The sequence below is a fragment of the Cryptomeria japonica genome, chromosome 2, assembly GCF_030272615.1.
Source record: "Cryptomeria japonica chromosome 2, Sugi_1.0, whole genome shotgun sequence".
In the NCBI taxonomy this organism is placed as follows: Eukaryota; Viridiplantae; Streptophyta; class Pinopsida; order Cupressales; family Cupressaceae; genus Cryptomeria; species Cryptomeria japonica.
This window is the reverse complement of record NC_081406.1, coordinates 669,709,467-669,729,710: the sequence shown is the minus strand read 5'-3', so window position 1 is coordinate 669,729,710 and position 20,244 is coordinate 669,709,467. Positions and strand designations below refer to the sequence as shown.

Sequence of the window (20,244 nt, the reverse complement as noted above, 5' to 3'; positions counted from 1 at the left end):
AAAGGATCAATCGGGGTGACTTCAAGGTTCTTTGCTGTAGGATCTCTACGTGTGGATAAGCTCTTTGTGGTATGATGTGATTTGCTGGAATCACAAGGGGACTTACACTTGATGACTGAACTTCTGATCTGCTTTGAATATTGCTGGAACACAGGATTTCACTGCCTTAAAATTGAAAAAAAAAGGAAAAAAGACAAGGGCGAGGAAAGGATCTAACCCTAACACTAAGAATGTAAGAGCAATGAATGATCTTTGATGAAATTCTAACTCAGTCTTGTTTTGACATCCCAGGACCATCTCCACAAGGTTAGTGCGATCTTCGAAGGAAAGCTTTATGACGTTCAAATCATCACTGCAGGCATAGACACCATCAGGTTGATGCATATCAATGAAGAAGCGACAATTGAAGTTAAGCTTAAGCTGAATGATTCCAGTTGACTACGCAAGGCAAGTCTGCAATCAACAAACTGCTAGTAGTATGGATATACGAATTCCACCATCAATCAAGCACATTTCTTCCACTCATCTAATAACACGAAATCAAATATGAGAAGTATAGAGACCATGCAAATTGTCGAATCGACCCATAAATTTCACCATTTCTTCAATGAAGTTACAAGTCTTTTACAACAACATCTTGGCAACAATCTTTGCCTTCTCTCTCTACTCTACTCTAATTGCTATTCTATCAACTTCTAACTACTCTCTATCTGTCTTCTATTAACTACTTCTAACTGCTTTCTATCTATTGCCTTTACAAATGAAATGCCAGGGCTTATATAGTGCCCTCAATACAATTCGATGGCTTAGATCAATTCGAGATCAATGGCCAAGATTCAATAATGAAAACCCTAATTAGGGTTTGTTACAACCATCACATAACATTTAATGCTCAACCAATGAAATAATTGTATTGCTTGGACACATGTCCTCTCTGGAAAAATCGACCAATGGATAGTTGGGGTAGGTACATCGAAGTTTGTGCCACCTCCCATGAGTTAGGTACATTGAATCTGGACACGCTGAGGTGGAGCACACTGACTGGAGAAGTGATGACTAGGATGCCACCTCATCTGACACTTGTAACTTGGTAGATATTCAACTTGATGTTGTTGAGAAGCTAGCTTTAATTAATTCATCTGGAACTATTTGCTTCTTCAACGAACCCTTGTTCTAACTCCTTTTGTCTTTGATGTGCAGGATGATTGATGTACCTCGCCTTGGAATGCTGGATTGGAAGAGGTCGCCCTTATCCTGATGATGTTGGATCGAAGAAGGTTGTCCTGGTCGATGCTAGACTAGAGGTAGTCGCCCTTATCCTTGCTTGATCTTCTTGGAGGAGACCGTCCTTGATCTGGCTTGATTTTACAACTCCGGGATCTCCATTTGATACCTACACAAAATATTAAAGTTAGTCTTTTGAGCATCAAACCTCAAAGCATGAAATTTAAGACCTTTCAAAGGTAAAACTTAAGATATTAATTTGAAAAAAGTCACGCTAAATCAAGAATTACACATTTTCAAATTAATCATGAATGGAATTTGGATCTTCAAGACTTAGACTTTACAAAATCGCAATGGGATCACAATAAGTCTTGAATAAGAACTTCAAAAAAGTAATTCTTCATACCTTCCCTTGAGTATTTAAGTACAAAACCTTGAAAAATGAAGGAAGAAGACCGGATTTTGTTGGGCAAGATTTATAGCCATCCCTTAGATGAAATACGCCTCCTTCAGCCTTCAAAAAAGCTTCACCTTCCACTAGCTTCTTCAAGATCTGGAAATTCGCCTTCAAATGTCTTCAAAAATCTGGAAATTATCCTCCAAACTAGCAAGAAATTTGCCTCTCCAACGGCCTTTAAGATGAATTTCGCCCTCCTTAGTCTCCACACTTAGTAGAAATTCGCTCCACTCCAGCTAGATTTCGCACCTTCAATTAGCTCTCCAAATTCGCACTTGAAGCAATGAGTGAATGATTTGGATTGTGAATCAAACCCCTCCAATATATAGAGCGCTCACCTTCCACTTACCCATGAGGCCGACCTTGCAAATAAATGGTAAAATAATAAATAAAACCTCAAAAGGAGTAGGCCGACTTGTCAAATAAAGGCAAAATAATGCCTTGTGCGCTCAACTTTTAATTTTTAATTTCACAAAAATTAATTTTAAATGCCTTTATAATAGAAATTCGATTTTTTTTTTTTTTGAGGCCCAAAATTAATTTATTAAATGCCAATTTAATTAATTTTTTCAAATATTCCAAAGTTAGCAATTTGGCATCTAATGCGATTTGGAGGATATTAACGCCCAAATATGGTAAAAATAATGAATGCCATTAACTTTGCTCTGGTCCCTTGGAGAGGGACAAGAGCGCTTTTTTCAATCTAGGCCTTGCATTCCTCATTTTCACGTTCAAAACTTCATCTAGGCATTTTTGAAAATGGCATTTTGATTGGAGTCTTGAGTTTAATTCACTTGATCTTTAGAAGGAACGTGACCTTTAGGACATTTTCGCCCTGGATCCTGGGTGAGGGACAGGAGCACTTTTTCACTTTTGTCCTCAATCCTTCATCTTTCATTTGTCGATTTTCGTTGTGGAGTAAGCAATGATCTCTTTCACTTGTTCCATGCATGCTTAACTTGTTTTTGCAAGGCAAAATAAGCTCTCCCAAGATTTTCGCCCTGGTCCTCCAATGAGGGACAGGAGCACTTTTTCACTTTTAGGCTAGGATTCTCAAATTTTGAAGTCAAATCTTTGTTCACCACGCTTTAGAAGATCCTTCCCATCTCGCATGACCTTGCCTTAGCATAATCTCGGAGGGAATTTGTTGATTTTATAAAAATCGCCCTGGTCCTTCAGTGAGGGACAGGAGCACTTTTGTGTCCTTGTGCAAATTCTTGATCACATTAATCTTCAAATTACCCTCAAGGCGTAGAACATCATTCCCCACTCCTTCTCGAGTCTTGGTAATAAAAATAGCATTTCAAAATGTAAGGTAAATGGGCATATTTGGAAATTTCGCCCTGGTCCCTTGGAGAGGGACAGGAGCACTTTTGCAAATTGTTGTCAAAATTTGCAACTCTTGCATCTCAATTCCACCTTGAAGCATTTTAAACATCATTTCAAACTTGCGCCTTGGTCCCAATTTGTTCAAACTTGGAGAGGAGAGCTAGATAACATGTTTTTTGCCCTGGTCCCTTGGTGAGGGACAGGAGCACTTTTTCAATTTCAAGCTTATCCGTCCTTTGCTAGCTTTCCAAATTATCTTCAATGGGCTAATCATGTCTTCTTCCATTCATTTCAATCACAAACTTGCCTTGGCTTTGCAAGAAATTTACACCTTTTAGAAAATCGCTCTGGACCCTTGGAGAGGGACAGGAGCACTTTTTTACATCTTGGTGTATTTCTTTGTCTTTTAAACCCTCAATCGCGTCTAAGGCATAAAACATCATTCGTCCTTTCCATCCAAGTCAAGTTTTGCCATAAAATATCAAACAAAGAGGAGAAACTTGAAAAAGTGCCATGGTCCTTCAGTGAGGGACAGGACCACTTTTTGTCATTTGGGTTGATTTTCTCCTTTGTGGACCACTTAAATTATATTCAATGGACAAAACATGCTTCCCTTGACCTCTTCAAATCGTAATATCACTTTAATCTTGCAAAAATAGTGCAAATTTGAAATTCAAGCTCTGGTCCTTCAGTGAGGGACAGGAGCACTTTTTGCCTACTAAGCCAAATTGTCTCACTTTTCACCTCGAAATTCCTTTGCTAGGGAAGATATCATCTCGTTACACACCATGAATAAAAGTTCAAGTCCAAGAAAGGTCTAAAAATGTGTATATAAAGAAAATCGCTCTGGTCCTTCAGTGAGGGACAGGAGCGCTTTTACCTTTCTAGACAAAAACTCCGTCATTTCATCGTCTTCGATCAAGTCTGGATGTTCTATCACGTTCATTTTGTTCTCCACCATGCCTTTGATGTTTCAATTTGACCAAACAAAGTCAGGAATGACTCCAATAAGCCTTTTCGCCTTGGACCCTTGGTGAGGGATGGGAGTGCTTTGCCTTGGTCCCTTGGAGAGGGACAGGAGCGAAATGCGCTCTGGATCCTCAGTGAAGGACAGGAGCGAAATTTGACTTTTTGAACTCTCTATCAGGATAATTTTTATGGAATATAACATTTAACTATAAGAAAGCTTTAAGTTATATTCCATATATACTTTCAGGATGTTTGAGAGTGGTTTCAGACCTCCAGGAGTTATATTGCAAAATCTAGTTTTTGGAGGATTTTCAGTTTTCAGACTTAGTCAAATTTCAGGATCAGGACATTCAGACTTAGCCAAATTTCAGGATCAGGACTTTCTTAAGCAGGACTTGCTATCCATGTGATCCCCTTGGTGACACTCAAAATGCAAAGGCTAACAGACAAAACCCTAAAAGACCTAGAAAACAAACCCTAAAAAGCAAAAAAGCAGCGGTCCCCATTTGCAATGGGGCGATGTGTGAAAACGTCACAACATGACTCTCTCTCTTCAACTACCCAAAGCCGATAAACAATAAATACATAGTCGGATAAACCATACAATCAAAACATAATAATAGGCATAATATACTAAGTTACTAACTGCAATCTGCAGAAACGGTTTCAATAACTTGGTCATTCTTTCTCGCCCCAATGTTAGCAACTATGACATTCTTTCTTGCACCATATGAATCCTTATCATAGTATCTTGAAATAGATCTTCTCTTTCCTCATCCATCAAAGGCCTTTCATTACTTGCCATGATTCGTATAGTGTTAAGAAGTCAACTCTGCTACCATTGTGATGACCTCAACAATTTTTTATACAAAACATATACCTTTTTTTGACAACCAAGATCTTATGAGGGTGAGGTGAGAGCATATGGTGGATGAATAATAACTTTTATATATTTTATTTTATTCAAATAACAATCCTTAAAAGAGCCCATGGGTAGGTGAGTTGCTTGGGCCGTGGGTTTGCTCCCCATTGGTCTCGGGTTCAACTCCCTCCTGGGTTTTAGAGGGGGGACTGCTTGCGGGCTGTGGATCCTCCTTGCAGGAGACTAGTCTTGCCTTAGCTCGCCCCTTCCCCCACCCCAACTTGGCAATAAAATAAGTCCAAGGTAAGGCAGGTTGGGCGCTGGGCTGGGTCGTGGGGATACCCCTGTCGTAACGAAAAAAAAAAAGAAAAAAAAAGAAAAAAGAAAAAAACAATCCTTAAAAGATTTAACATGTATTGCATAAACAATAGAAATCTTAACAAATATGTAGAAGTTGAATATTATTATTCAACTGCCAGAATATTCAAATTGGAAACAAATTGTGATAAAAATGAATCAAACTTGTTATCACTCAAATTGGAAACAAATTGCGATAAAAATGAATCAAACTTGTTATCACGATATGTTGTTGCTCCACTCTACAAAACATTGTTGACAAATTAACAAAAATGCTTTCAGCACAGATACAACGTTTGAATGAGATTTCCATCCCAAACCAAAGTGGTTTTGTTCTCCAAACTCCAATTTCTGTCCTTGAATTGATAGTTGAACACAAAGCTCAAGTCATGATAGAAAAATATATGAAAACAAGAATAGATTCAAAGGGTACCCAAGCACCTCAATTTATAGAACTTGAAGGGCAACTTGGGTGCACAAATCCCAATGCCTCATCCATATGAAATAGCAATTCTTAAATAATAAATTAGACAAGATTCCTCTCTCAAAACAGCCTCACTTGGTCATGAAGACCAACCTGTAACTTTAATGTCTTGTCATAGAATTTGTTACAACTTACAAGATCTGTCATGATCAAAATGTCAATTGTTGCAGCAGTTAGAGTGTCTCCTTTATGGAAAGCCACACCTCCATATGGTGAAATTAAATATTATTTTATTGATTGTTGGTCCTATTTTCCCAACCAATGGCCCCATTAGTGAAATTATTTTCCTATCCTTATGGGTAAAATAAGAATTAGGCCTGCACATGCTGAATTGATTTAAAGGGGAAATTACGTTTTACTTGGCTCTTACCAAATAAAATGTAACTTATACTCTTCACTCGGTAAACATTTTTGTCTCTGTGTTCATTTGGATTTTGGATTTTAGATATTCTGCCAAATGTAGTGTTTGGAATTAGTGTGAAGAGGTGTGTTCTTTGTTTTGTGTAATGCCTCGGGTTTATGTAATTGTCTTGCTATTTCATTTTGCAATTTCTATTGGGAGTATTGCAAAACTAAGGAAATGTATAACTAGATTGTGCAACTATGATGTTTTGTGCCTATGCTTTTGTTTGTACTCTCAAGAGTGTATCTTTAAGTGTGTATGGTGTTGTTGTACAGGTATCTTTTCCAGAGGTGTTATATAAATGGGAAGTACTTTTCACGCTTGTTTATCAATAGATGTGGCTAGAAACAATGGAGGTCTGATCTATGGCGGGCACCTGGATGTAAAACCTGCTTCTCAAGTGCGAATATTTTCATATGCAGAGACCCTTGTATGCTCATGCAAATTGAACAGAAGTTCTGTGGCCAGGAAACCCAATTTAAAATGCAGTGTTACATGGGTCAGAGTATCACATAGTACACTGCAGCCTTTGACAAATTTTTTGGGCTCTGATTTGTGGTGTTGTGTTCCAAAATTCAGAAACTCTTCTAAGAAGTTTAGCATGGCCAAACATGGAAAAGATCGATTGAATGTAATTTGTAGTGGCATAAGGTCTTCAGATGATGATGGGACCGGAAGAAATCATCAGACTCAGGACATTCTTGTTGAGATAGTAAAACTAGAGGTGTCCAAAGTACGGATGTCAGAGTTACTGGATGAAAGCTCCAAAAAAATAGAAAATATTGGGTTGCAGACCCAGCTGGACTTTGCTCAACTTGCTGATCTTACAGTGAAAATGTTGGACACATCTGGAAGCCAGGTAAGGAATCGGTAGATAAGAGTTGTGTATACTGTATGGCTATTATACATTAATAGTAATGAATATAATTGTATTTATTTACTATAAAATAACTGGTAAAGTAAACACTTACGTTATTTACATTGTTACAATACTACTGAAAAGAGAGATTTTCATATGTTTATGGGACTTGCTGACCTCCTGACAGTCTATTGAAACTCTTCCTTCAGATTAGATTCAGGCGGACCTTGTTGGTGTTGGAAATAAGCCACACCCGGACCGACGATGGACTGGTCCAAGAGGGGCCAGTAGCTCAGTGGTAGAGCACTCCAGCAGCGTATGGAAGGTCCTAGGTTCGAGTCCTAGCTGGTCCTTGTCTCAACATGGTATCAGAGCCAGGTCCAGGCTAGGAGCCCCAAGCACACGAGAGGTGTGGCTTAAGGGGGGGTGTTGGTGTTGGAAATAAGCCACACCCGGATTGAAGATGGACTAGTCCAAGAGGGGCCACTAGCTCAGTGATAGAGCACTCCAGCAGCGTATGGAAGGTCCTAGGTTCGAGTCCTAGCTGGTCCATGTCTCAACAGACCTCGACTTGGGAAGCTTGAATAGTCTATCATTATTGGTCATCTCTATATGAAAGGATATCTAATGGATTACAGAAAACTATTGTAGTAAACACTGGTCACCTAAAAGAAATTCATGATGTGTGATTCAAGATCAAATTATGAGCCTCGGTTAATTCTAAACCTTGATTGAATCAAATACTACTGAGGTCCAATGAAATGATGCCTGGATGTTTTCTTGTTACATCCAGACTAGGTTATAGAATGAACCTGTAAAGCATTATATAGTGAATCATCAACTCAGCTACAACCATGTCCTCAAATTGTGGCTTGCATTTCCCTGATAGAATAATAGGTCATCTTGTAACCCTTTGCTTTTCTTATACCATTCATGACTCAATCATGATTTTCCTTGGGGATTTGAGCTTTCAATAAATAGTTTATGAATAGAATATCCTGCTGTGTTGACGAATGCAGTAACGAATCTACCAAGGGTATTGTGCAGTTATTGGTAGTAGTAGAGATGGTAGGACATTACCAATTATTCTTCATGATAGCCAGGTTCATAAGAAGGTAGCATTTATCTTGTTATAGGTTTAAGAAAAATATTTACACATTTGAAAGCTATTGCCATCACTATTTATTTAAGTTGTTGTATGATGGATAAAGTTAGCAGTAGCACAATTAGAATTTGTTATATTTTGTTAGTACTTGTGGATCTTAGTTATATCATTGTCTATGTGCTTTATGGTCACATTTGACACAAGGTTCTTGTAATATAATATGGCAAGGAGTCGGGGAAGGCGTTTTAAGTAATGTGGACACATCTTATGTTACTGTATAAATGATTAACCAATTCTCCAATTGCATTGGAGGGATGTATAAATGATTAACTACTGAATGCATATTTGACATTTATCACTATCTGTTTTTTTATTCTAATAGTTTCTTCCCACTCCCTTGAGTGGACATTATGCCATGTACATTTGTTGTATCACCTGAGTTGGCTTGATGGTGAAGGCAATGGAGTCACATGGTCGAATCTAAGGGGAGTAAGGTTGTACACCTCAAAAACAATATAAGGTAAATGGGAATCGAGAATCCCCTTGTTGAATGCTTGCATAAGGGGGATCTTAAATGCCGAAACTATTGTCTCTCCTGGCAGTGATTTAAAAACTATCTTTATCTTTACAAATAATTGGATGACATATACCTACTATAGAAAGCAGGGGTGGATAGGGGGTTTGTTTGGCCTACTATGGATAGAGGTGGGTTTCTTCCTCCCTCCTGCCACCACAGAAAGGGGAGTTGACTACAGCTAGATTACCAAGAGAGGGGACTCATACACTCCTATCCATTCCCCTACTATAGACAGGGTAGAAATATGGGTGTGTAATGTCCCTACTAATTAGAGATCATTGTCCCGCAAAACAGATTGTTAGAACACAATAAAAATATATATACACAACTAATCTAATTTGCAATTAAAGTTCAATTACTTAATTAACACTACTTTCAATTCTTTAAAATGAAAAGGATACGAATGCCATACGAAGATATGTCCTTAGGCAGCTGTGAAGCTCGCCTTCTTGGAACCCATCTTAATTACATCCCAAGCCATCCAGGAAATCGAAGGTGAATTCGATTCCTGTCTTGGATGTAATTTCTTACACCCAAGCCATCCAGGAAATCGAAGGTTAATTCGATTCCTGTCTTGGATGTAACTTCTTACACCCAAGCCATCCAAGAAATCGAAGGTTAATTTGATTCCTGTCTTGGATGTAACTTCTTACACCCAAGCCATCCAGGAAATCGAAGGTTAATTCGATTCCTGTCTTGGATGTAATCGAAGGATAATTCGATTCCTGTCTTGGATGTAATCGAAGGATAATTCGATTCCTGTCTTGGATGTAATTTCTTACACCCAAGCCATCCAGGAAATCGAAGGTTAATTCGATTCCTGTCTTGGGTGTAATTTCTTACACCCAAGCCATCCAAGGAAAACCATATGTGAATTCCTTGCCTTGGATGATGCATCTCATCATCCAAGTCCATCAGAGGGGACCGACCAGATCCGTCTCTTCTTGGATGAACTTAGTCAACCAAGCCATATATATGCATATAGATATTCAATATATACTGCCTACCAAGGATTATCATAATCCCTCCATTAGGCTAAAGGAATTTCTTCCATATAGCCTCCATCATATAATCACATTAATATTACATTTTATAATTCATTACTGTTTTCCATTCCATAATTTACGTCTTCATTTACATATTCTTTAATCTTTCTAATGATCCTAAATATACATACATATTCTACATAGATTCCTATCTTTATTGCTACATTCATATAAGTAATCATTAGAGATATATGTATTCATAAAAATGCTTTAATATATATGTGTGTGTGTGGCGCACATGTCCACACACATATATACCTTAAGACTTCTTAACCCCTCTTACCTGTACGCAGATTGTAGTCCGTGGTTGGAGTTCGCAATGTAGATGTCGCCTGCAGATTGGGAGGCATACCACAAAGAACACAAATGTTACTTCTTGTAACTTGATAACAATTCTGATCTGATCTTATCAATGTTGATCTCACTAGATGCTTTTGATTCCTTCCCTTTATATCTCTCAATTTGAAAGGGACACACCTCTTCATCATGTATGCCCTTTGGCAAGAGACACACCCTTTCACCATTATCACCCTTTGAAAGAGTGCAACTCTTCATTATTTCTACCATTTGAAAGGGACACAACCTTTCATAATCAAATCTGCACTTATTATTTACATTTCAGATCTGCACTTCTCATTACCCAATTATCCCCCCCTCAAATGAGGTTTTCTTCTCCCTTTTATATATCATTGTTGAGGGAGTCACAACTTTTCCTTTCATGTGTTTTGACTTTTCATTAACTTAATTAATTTTTAATTAATCATATTTAATAATATCATTTTATATTTTAATTTTATTATTATCATTTATTATTAAATTCTATTTCAAAGTGGGGATATTATTATAATTTATTATTAAATTCTATTTCAAAGTGGCGATATTATTATCATTTATAATTAAATTCTATTTCAAAGGGGATATTAATATCATTTATTATTAAATTCTATTTCAAAGTGGGGATATTACAGGGTGCCTACCAATTAAATTATTTATTTTTAATATTACATGAAATTTTTTAACCACAGTTAGGCCCCCTCTATTATATTGTTAGTTGACTATTACAAATCTCTTTGTTGGTGTCATAGAGCATAAGGAGCTTCACAAATACTAAAATTGTCGTCTCATTTGGTGGTACCCTAAAAAACTATCTACATCTTTACCTTAAACAATGATGGACTGCCAATGACATTTTTAATTTTTTAGATTACATGAAATTCTTAACTACAGTTATACCCCACATTGCATTTTAGTTAACTATTTCACTTGTTAACAAATAGCTTCATTGTCTCATGAAGTTAAAATTTCATTACCGTAAATCTTTTAAATTGTGGTTTTAGGTCTATCTCAAGTAACATCAAATTTGTGTTCTACTGGAATAGGTACTCAATCAACTGGATGCAAATGCTGATGCATTCCGGCAGGAACTAAATAGCACAAATGCAAATATTGAGGTTTGATCTGTTTGCCACAAGTTACAACCACATTGTTGTAATCTATAGCGCATTTGCTTTCTAGTTTTTTCAATAGGTAAATTGAAGCATTGGATTTCTTTTTTGTGAGGCATATTTAGTATTGAGCTCAAAATAATGAACTTGAAAGCATAGAACTGTTTATAGGAATTTTCATCAAGTCACAATTGGTAGGCATGAAACTAGCTGTTGATTTGAAATCTGAAAAGATAGAATGAATGGTAAGACATTTCTATGCAAATGGAATAAAACATTGGTTTATCAAGCTATTGAATTTCAGTTATAGGAAAAGCATATCATTAGAATCAATAAATGCTCAATGCATATGCAGGTTACAAGTTTGAGTTCTTGTTTGTGTTTGGCTGGGATAAAATTTTAAAAGAAATCACCCAAAAAGAAATAACACCTCTATGTAAATAGAATTTTTTTAATTGAGCTATTTAATTTCCTTTATTAAGAGAGGATAATACTTTTAATCAATAAAGACACAATGCAAAGGCATCAAACTTGCAAGGTTTGAATTCTTGTTTATATTTGACTTGGATAAATTCAAAGAATTCATGCAATAGAAAATTTATCATCCAGGAAGTACAGTATATCTTTAGCTTGAGTTTTTTATTTGTTCAGGTTGAAATCTCTAGGAGAAGATTGGTAAACAATGCCTCTCGAGGAGGACATTGGTGGATCTCAGTCCATATCCAAAGAAAAAATGGAGTTACAGTAATATATTAGAGATCAGAACTGAATAGAAATTTGGAATTTCTCAATAATTTACCAGAAGAATCAGTTATACAGGCAGAAAATGCAGCCTTAGTATTATAGTGATTCTCCTATTAGGTCTAGCCATAATCTGTACATTTATTGGGATCTCATCAAGAATGGAGCATTTATAAAAGTAGATGGGGAGGAAATGAAGCTGTGGAAGGTTAGAAATCTTTTTTATGGCTAAGGGTTTCTTTTGGTCATCTTTCAAAGGTAGAGAACAGGGCTTTTTTTTTTTCACAGAGACTCATGGTTCTATCAGTGCCAAAGAAATTTATCTTCATCCTTCAATTCCCCATTTTAAACTTAAAAGAAAATGTCTTCCCAGGTCACCATATGGATAAGGTTTAATGAATTCTTGTTTCAAATTTTGCGAGGAGGAATTATTGTGTGATGTGTGGAAAATGGCAGGATGAAGTTACACGCATTTCAGAAGTTGCCTCCTATGCATCTCATAATGTCCCCTTTTGGGATTGCCGTGAATCTTGCCCTAGAATCACAAATCGCACTGAAATAAGAAGTGTAAAGTAGTTATGGTTATAACTTTACCAATTAAAATTCTTAAGCAAGATAAATCTTAGTGTAGGTCCTGCAATCAGATAAACCAATTATTTCTACAAGGGTTAGGGATCAAACGTATAAGTATAAATATGTATATATTAATAATCATCATAATCTATTAGATAAGTCATGTCACATCTATACTCATTATTAGTATTCGACCATAATAGGGTTTGGATGTGTTGAAGTTATAGCTATGGTCAGATCCTTCCTTGGCCGACATAGCAAACATGATTGTCTAATTGGCCTATTGGCCTTAGACAATCATGAACCCGTGTATACTCTAGAGAAAGTGGGTAATATACATTATGAAGCGGTTTTGTTTTAAGTCCTTAACTAAGCATCGGTTAAGACACACACCCGTCACCCATGGTTTGACACATCTCCTCATTGATATTGTCTGCCACCCCTTGATGAAGGATCGCATTGCCCTTGAAGAAGCCAGACTCTTCATGAAGAGTCACCGTGGCGTGTATAAGAGGGATGCTACCTCTTTCATTTGGTGAATTTGGAAGATACTCCAATCGCGTGGAAGATTTCCTATATGCAGTCCGTGTTTATCATAAGCAGATCGACTTTCATATATCTCAGATCGACTTTCATATATCTCAGATCGAATTAAACTATCATCAGCGAAATCACTACTTGGCAGATCGAACACACTACTTGGCAGATCGAACACATTCTTCATAGGTTGGATACATTAATGCAATGCGGACTGCATACACAACTGTGCGTTGTAAATTGATCTGAGCATATAGCTTCAAGGAGTGAAGCGATTCACATTGGCCTTTGTACTTGATCATTGTAAAAGCACCTTGCTGTTCATATATATATATATATATATGTATGTATGTATAGAGAGAGATAATTTCGTGCTTGGGGGAGACGATAGGCTTATATCGTCTATGGTTGGGAGGGCAACAATGATCTGAATCATTGCCCGTGGTTAATTGGGCACACCCTATGATTACTGTGCATGATCATCTTCTTGTGATCCTAGTATTGTAATGAAATTCAACAGAATGAGGAAGCATGATAGGTTGGCCCCAAGCAATTCTCACAATAAGAGCAAGGGGGGACTTTATACCCCCTTGGCCCACATATGGCAGACACGTCATCCATCCATCATGGGATGGCCTACCTAGTGGGAATGCCCGTCCTTGCCCTTCCTATTCATGTCACCTTATTCACCCACTTATGATTATGACTTGTCCATCGATCAATAATCTTAGAGGTTGGAGAGGAAATCGATAGGGTGCCCATAAATCTTCCTATCTAAGCCCAAGAGCGGACTTTATACCCCATTGGCCTACATATGACAGATGTGTCAATCATCCATCATGGGGTGGCCTAATCAGATGGTGATCTCGTATCAGTTCCCCCTCTCTTACATTTCCTTCTCTTCTCTACATGATTGCTTGATGGGTTATAAATAGATTAATAATATAGAGTACGTATTTCATATTATCACACAAACAATTATATGAGTTGAGTGTCGATTCTACTATTTCATTTCATACCACCATACTTGTAGAATATAAGATTATTGCAGGGTATATGATTTCAGTCTGCTGTTGTAAATTAGGCAGATCTAATCTGATATGATTTTCCTCTTGGATGTTGACTGTTGGTTGAAAATTTAGTACACCTGGGGGATGTGCAAAATTGTGGTTTCAGCAAAAGTGTGTGAGTATAATACTCTCCTAATCTAAGGTAGGACAGCAATTTTTCCTCTTCTTTCAAGAAAGAGTATATTCTTTTCTCTTCATAGAAAAATAATGACAGTTTAAATAAATAATAACAGCAACTTTTAAAGCAAAACCGAGAGAGGAAATGAAGTTTCCTAAAAGCACAAAGACTTTCATCAACTCCTCTAGGATGGGAAAACAATAACTAGCACAAAGTCTTGAATATTTGAAATAAGTACAAAGACTTTCATCAACTCCTCTAGGATGGGAAAACAATAACTAGCACAAAGTCTTGAATATTTGAAATCTTATCTACTTTTTTATAAGGATAATTTAAGAACAAAGTACAGCGTAGAGCAGCGCAAAGTCTGCAAATATGATGCACTTAAAGAAACCACTTCAGATGGGAATTACTACAAGCACAAAGTCTTGCAATACTTCTTAGCTTCAAATCATAAACTAAACTAATTCCACCTTCAATATCTGCAACAGAAAGTCTGAAAGTATTTGGGGTGAAGCTCTTCTTAGCAGCCTTCTACAATCTTCAAGTAAGCACATAGCAATGCTCCAAAATGACACAAGAACACAATGGGAACAAAGTAAGATTTCAACACAAAGTCTGAAATCCCACACTCCTTTATTATTACTCAAAAGAGAACAATTTATAACTATAAAGCTCAAAATCTTTATGAGTACACAATTCTGCAGAATTTTCTAGCTTGCCAAAAAAGATATCCATTACAAAGGGCACCCTCGTGTATTTATAGGAGTGGAGCCTTGAGAAATAGGTGGGAGGATCCGAACTAACTCGAGAAATTCTCTCAACCACCATGACTTATTCCAACTACAGTCCTAATTTAACTCAACTTGTAGTTGCTTTACATGTAATTACATTTTACAAAAATGCAAGAGAAAGTGACACTTGCAATTACAAAACTTGTTTTTACATGCAACTTGTCAACACAAAATTACAAATACACAATTGAAACTATTTTGTGTCTGAAGACATGACTCTGACTACATTATCCTTTGTCTGTGATGATCTTCATGCTGCTTTAGGATGCTAGAACTTGCTAGAACTTGAAGTATTTAGGATTGGTGAAGACATCTCGAACCAGAACGAGAATTTGCATCCTTAATGATCTTTGTGTCCTTGGCCAACAAACTTCAATCTTATCTTCTTGCTTGGGGTAGTACTGGCTTTTCAGGAGGGAAGTTCTTTGCAAGGTTGACGTAAGAAGCCTATCTCTGTCTTGAAAGCATTCTATGCTCTCAATCATTCATATCACTTATCCATCTCCTTGTATGACTCCGTAATGTTGTTGTTCTTTCTTTGTATCATCCTCCAATTTTGGAACCTGCTTGCAAAATAAGGCCCATGCCTTAATTTATTGATTTGGTAGGTCATGTGTGCAAACAAGATTGACAAGGGAAGGGATAAGTTGATGCAAAAATGGGCTGACAAGTGAATTTCGGGTTTTGAGGATTGCATTACATGTGTGGAAAAACAAGAGCATTGACTTGCAATTGTGGAGAACGAACATGCACCTTCATATGTGTAATGGGAAAATACAAGTTTGCACTCGTAATTGGATCCTAGAGATTCATTTTTAAGTGTTTTTTGAGTGCATTTTGGACCAATTTCGGGTTTTGGGAGGTGGAATGCGAGTGAAGACCAGCAAGCTTGAAAAGGTGAAATGACCAATGCAAATGTAGGGAAAAACCTTGACACTTCCACTTGTAATCAGGTCTTGAAGACCCGATTGCAAGTGTATAAGCTTGCATGTTTGGGATGTGCAAAATGGAAGAATGCAAGTTGGGAAATAATGCTAAAACTTACTTGCAATTCGGGTCTTGAAACCCCCATTGCAAGTAAGCATGCTTGTATGATAGTTATTAGCTTGCAATCGGGTCTTGGAAAGCCGATTGCAAGTGTACACACTTGCGATTTGAAGATAAAGGTTGACATGCTTGCTAAGACAATAAAAAGACTTGCAATAGAAAAATAAGCACCTTCATACTTGCAATTCGGGTCGTGAAACCCCCATTACAAGTTGCAAGAGACTTACTTGCAATTCGGGTCTTGAAACCCCCAATGCAAGTTACAAGAGACTTACTTGCAATTTGGGTCTTTAAACCCCCATTGCAAGTTGCAAAAAAATTACTTGCAATGACACCCAAAAGTTCCTACTACTTGTAGTGAAGTCAAAAGTTCCTACTTGCAGTGACTTAACTTGCAATGACAACAAAAAGTTCCTACTTGCAGTGACTGCTCTGAAACCTGAAATTGCACAGAAAGCTAAGAAAATGAAGGCCAAAACTAACCAAAACTTGGATAACTGCTTGCTCAGATTTATATATCTATTGGAATTCCTCTATTCGATGCCCCTTTGAATGGATGATGTGCTCTGCATATATATCTCCTTAATGTGGATGGAAGGTTATGTCTCTCCCAAACGGTCGTCATTGTTGCAAGGTGGTGACCTTTAGTACAATATCTTTGCCCTTTGACTAATTAACTGCTTTGTTATCGCCTCTAACCATGGTAATTAATTGCTGTTGTTATTGCCTTTAATCATGGATTAATAGCCCGTATTAATGTGGGTATTGAACTATTTGCTGCATCTTTATTTTTGTATATGGATTGCTGTATCTCTTAAGTGTATGCATCGATGCAACTTATAATGCTAGCCTTCCGGATCATTGTCTTCCCATTGCTTCTCTATGACGACATCTATTTCTTGAAACATTAGTTCTTATAGAAAATCACGAAGTCTTATTAATAAGACGATTTTCTGAGTATTGATTCTGTTGGTTGAAAATTTTGTACACCTGGGAAGGCATGCAAAATTGTGGTTTCAGCCATAGTGTGTGAGTTAAAAACTCTCCTTATTTTAAGGGAAGGGTCCACCTTTCCTACTATTATAAACTAACTATAACATATAAACACTAATCTATCTTGGGTGGGACAACATCCTTTTCTCTTTTTTCAGAAAAGATGATATTCTTTTCTTTTTTTTCAGAAAAGATGATATTCTTTTCTCTTTTCAGAAAAGAAACTGTAATTAGGAAAACAAATACAACAACTTAAGAAACTTTAACAACTACAAAGATGCTTATATGAAAAGGAAGTAAAGTTTTCGTGAAAGCTCAAAGACTTCCGTCACTTCCCCGGGACGAGAAAATACAAATAAAGCTCAAAGTCTTTATTTTCCACTATCTTATCTACCTTTTAAACTGATTAGAATAAGAACAACATACACCAACAACAATAACATAAAGTCTGCTGATATGGTGCACTTCTAAACTACTACAAATGAGAGCAACTACAAGCACAAAGTCTTACAATTCCTCTCTACTATGAACATTTAGCTGTAATAATTTAATCTTTAATACTTGTAGCACAAAGTCTACAAGAAGTTAGATTAAAGCTCCTTTCAACAATCTCATCATAACCTCAAGCAAATGCAGAAAAATATACCACTATGACATAAGACACAATGGATATAAGAACAAGGTTTCTAACACAAAGGCCGAAACTCAAATGCCTTCTTGATATTGCTTGAAAACTAATTTACAAGTATGAAGCACAAAGTCTTTATGACTGTAATTTCTGCAAAGTTTTCTTGCTTGGTCAAAAGATAAAAATTACATAGAGCACCCTCTTTTATATATAGGTGGAGGGGCTAAGAGCAAAAAGTGGCAGAAGTCTAACTAATTAAGACTTTTTCCATAACCAACTATAACTAACTATGACTTATTCAAATTACAGTCCTATTGCTAACCAACTTGCAATTTGTGTACATGTAATTACAATTTACAAGATTACAAGTGATAAGACTACTTGTAATTACAAGTTTTGCCACTACATGTAATTTGTTAAAAAGGAAATACGTAAAACAAAAACAGAATTCAAGTGTCAGGAGACACTTCTTGTCCTTCTCTATTCTTGGCCACGAAAGCTTGAAACCTGTCAGTTGGTTTTTTCAATTCATCAGGATTTGGTCTTGCTATATTCCTTGCAACAACAACAGTTTTGATGATGACATCATAATATCTTATTGTTGCTGCTATATGTTCCTCAAGAACGAGTTTGCATCTTTTCAAGGAAAACTTGGCAATTGACAAGTCTATGAATGGAAGTCATTGTAAACTGTTCTGACTCAAGTTCTTGATGAAGCCTCGACACCAACTCAGAAAGTATCAGATCTTCAAGAAGCAACTCTTCATCTTGACTTAAGATCTTACAAGACATCTTTTCAAAATTAGAGATGATATCCTGCTCCACCTCAGTATATATTTCTAGAGCAGCCTCAATATCTTTGATTAAGTCCTTGAGAACTAATGACTTATTGACCATAAGTTCCTCAAATTTAATATAACTCTCTTTGTTTGGTATCACAATGTTGTCACATAGGATTTTCAATTTGACTTGATTCATCTCATGCCAGATTTTCAAATCTTTTTCTATGGATTCCAGACTTTGTTTAAAAGCTTCTAAAGTTTGGTTCAATTTTGTCTTCGCTGCCCTAACATTGCTTGGTACCAATAAGCCCTTCACCACTTGAGCACTTCGATCAACTGGTTGATCTACCCAAGAATCAATAGCTTTGGCCTTTTGAGCAACTTTTTCAACTCGTTTGATGGACTCTTTGGAAGTAGAGGAAGTCAAGGGAGCAACCTTTTTCGAAGAATTTGTGATCTTTTGGATGACTGAGATGAGTTGTGCATTTTCCTCCTTGAGCTTATATTTCTTTGCTGGGAGCTCATTGTAACCCTGAACCAATGAAGCCACAAAATCCTAAGCATCAGGCATTATTCCAACATGTGTCTGCTTTCCTAATTCTACCCTTGTGAACTTGTAATTAGGTAGTTGCATTTCTCCTTGTGGCTTATTAGCAAGAGGTTCTGCCACTTCTGCATATTTTATCTTATTTCTATCTACAACCACTTGCGACACCGTCTTGGCTTTCTTGGCAGCCTTGGGCTTAGATTTCCTAAGCTGCCGAAAGTCAAACACATCAGGAGAGATCTCTTGCTTTTTCCTCTTAGGAGTGATTGAGCTCAACCATGGGGGTAAATCTAATGAGCTTGCATTTGTAACAACAACTGTGGTTTGTGTAGAAATAGGTTTTTCCTGTACCATAATTGTCATTCTAGGTGAAGCTCAGTCTGGACAGATAAGTGTTTGCTCGGATAACAAATCATGGCTAGCTTCAGTCATGAACTTATCAAAACTTACAACAGAGGTATCAATCTTAGGAAGTGACATGCTAGATAGAACAACATACGAAGGATTTACATCAAAAACGTTCTCCAGGTTGTCATGTGAAGTATCCATGGGTATTTCTGCAACTGATGATGATACATTTGTGCAAACAGATGCATCTAGCTCAACAGGGTCAACATGAACCGTAGAGAAAGAATCCACATCCGTGTCTATTGGAGACATAGGAACATCCAAAGACAATTAGGGAATGGCCATATGAGGAGAATATTCATTCAAAGCAGTAGGAGATTCTGGAACATTATCCTCTTGTGGTTCATCCTCAGGGTCAATGACCTGAATTTGCACTTGAGGTTTCTCTTTTCCTTTCAGCGACACCTATTTTGGAGGAATAACCAAAGCTCTACCAACCCTCAACTTGATTCTGGTGCCTGAGCAAGAAGCACCCTCTTTGGACTTGACCCTCACCTCAGACTTACGCCCAACTGGTCCCGCTGAATCACTTTTAGCCCCAACCTTGATATTTATAGTTTTGACATTATTGCTTTTCAGTCAAGCATTGGTATTAGCAAGGATGGGCTGAAATCTATCAAAGATTGAGGTACATTCCTTATGTGACCATTGGACAACTGGTAGAGGACCTTCAACAACCCTTTGCTCTATATACTCTGGATCAAGGGTTTTCTTGTCATCTACCATGCCTTCTGGAATCTTGGTCAGATCCAGATCTACAATCTGCTCCAACGTAAGCTTGCTGTAGTCCATTTTCCTGATATCCTCTTCTATACGAAGATCAACCCAGATATCTTCGAGGTGATGAACATGGGTGAAGGCTCTCTTGATTTTATCCTTCATTCCGCGA

General features: G+C 37.1%; 1 protein-coding gene across 2 annotated transcripts in view; it reads left to right on the top strand.

Moving 5' to 3' along the window:
* The window catches only part of LOC131034008 (uncharacterized), a 96,061-nt gene that overhangs the window by 29,420 nt on the left and 46,397 nt on the right, over window positions 1-20,244 (top strand). For both annotated transcript variants that reach the window (XM_057965336.2, XM_057965337.2), the window contains exons 2-3: window positions 6,361-6,944; window positions 11,052-11,123. In XM_057965336.2, the coding sequence (XP_057821319.2) occupies window positions 6,387-6,944; window positions 11,052-11,123 (630 nt within the window). In that variant the 5' untranslated portion in view covers window positions 6,361-6,386. The remainder of the gene's footprint in view (window positions 1-6,360; window positions 6,945-11,051; window positions 11,124-20,244) is intronic.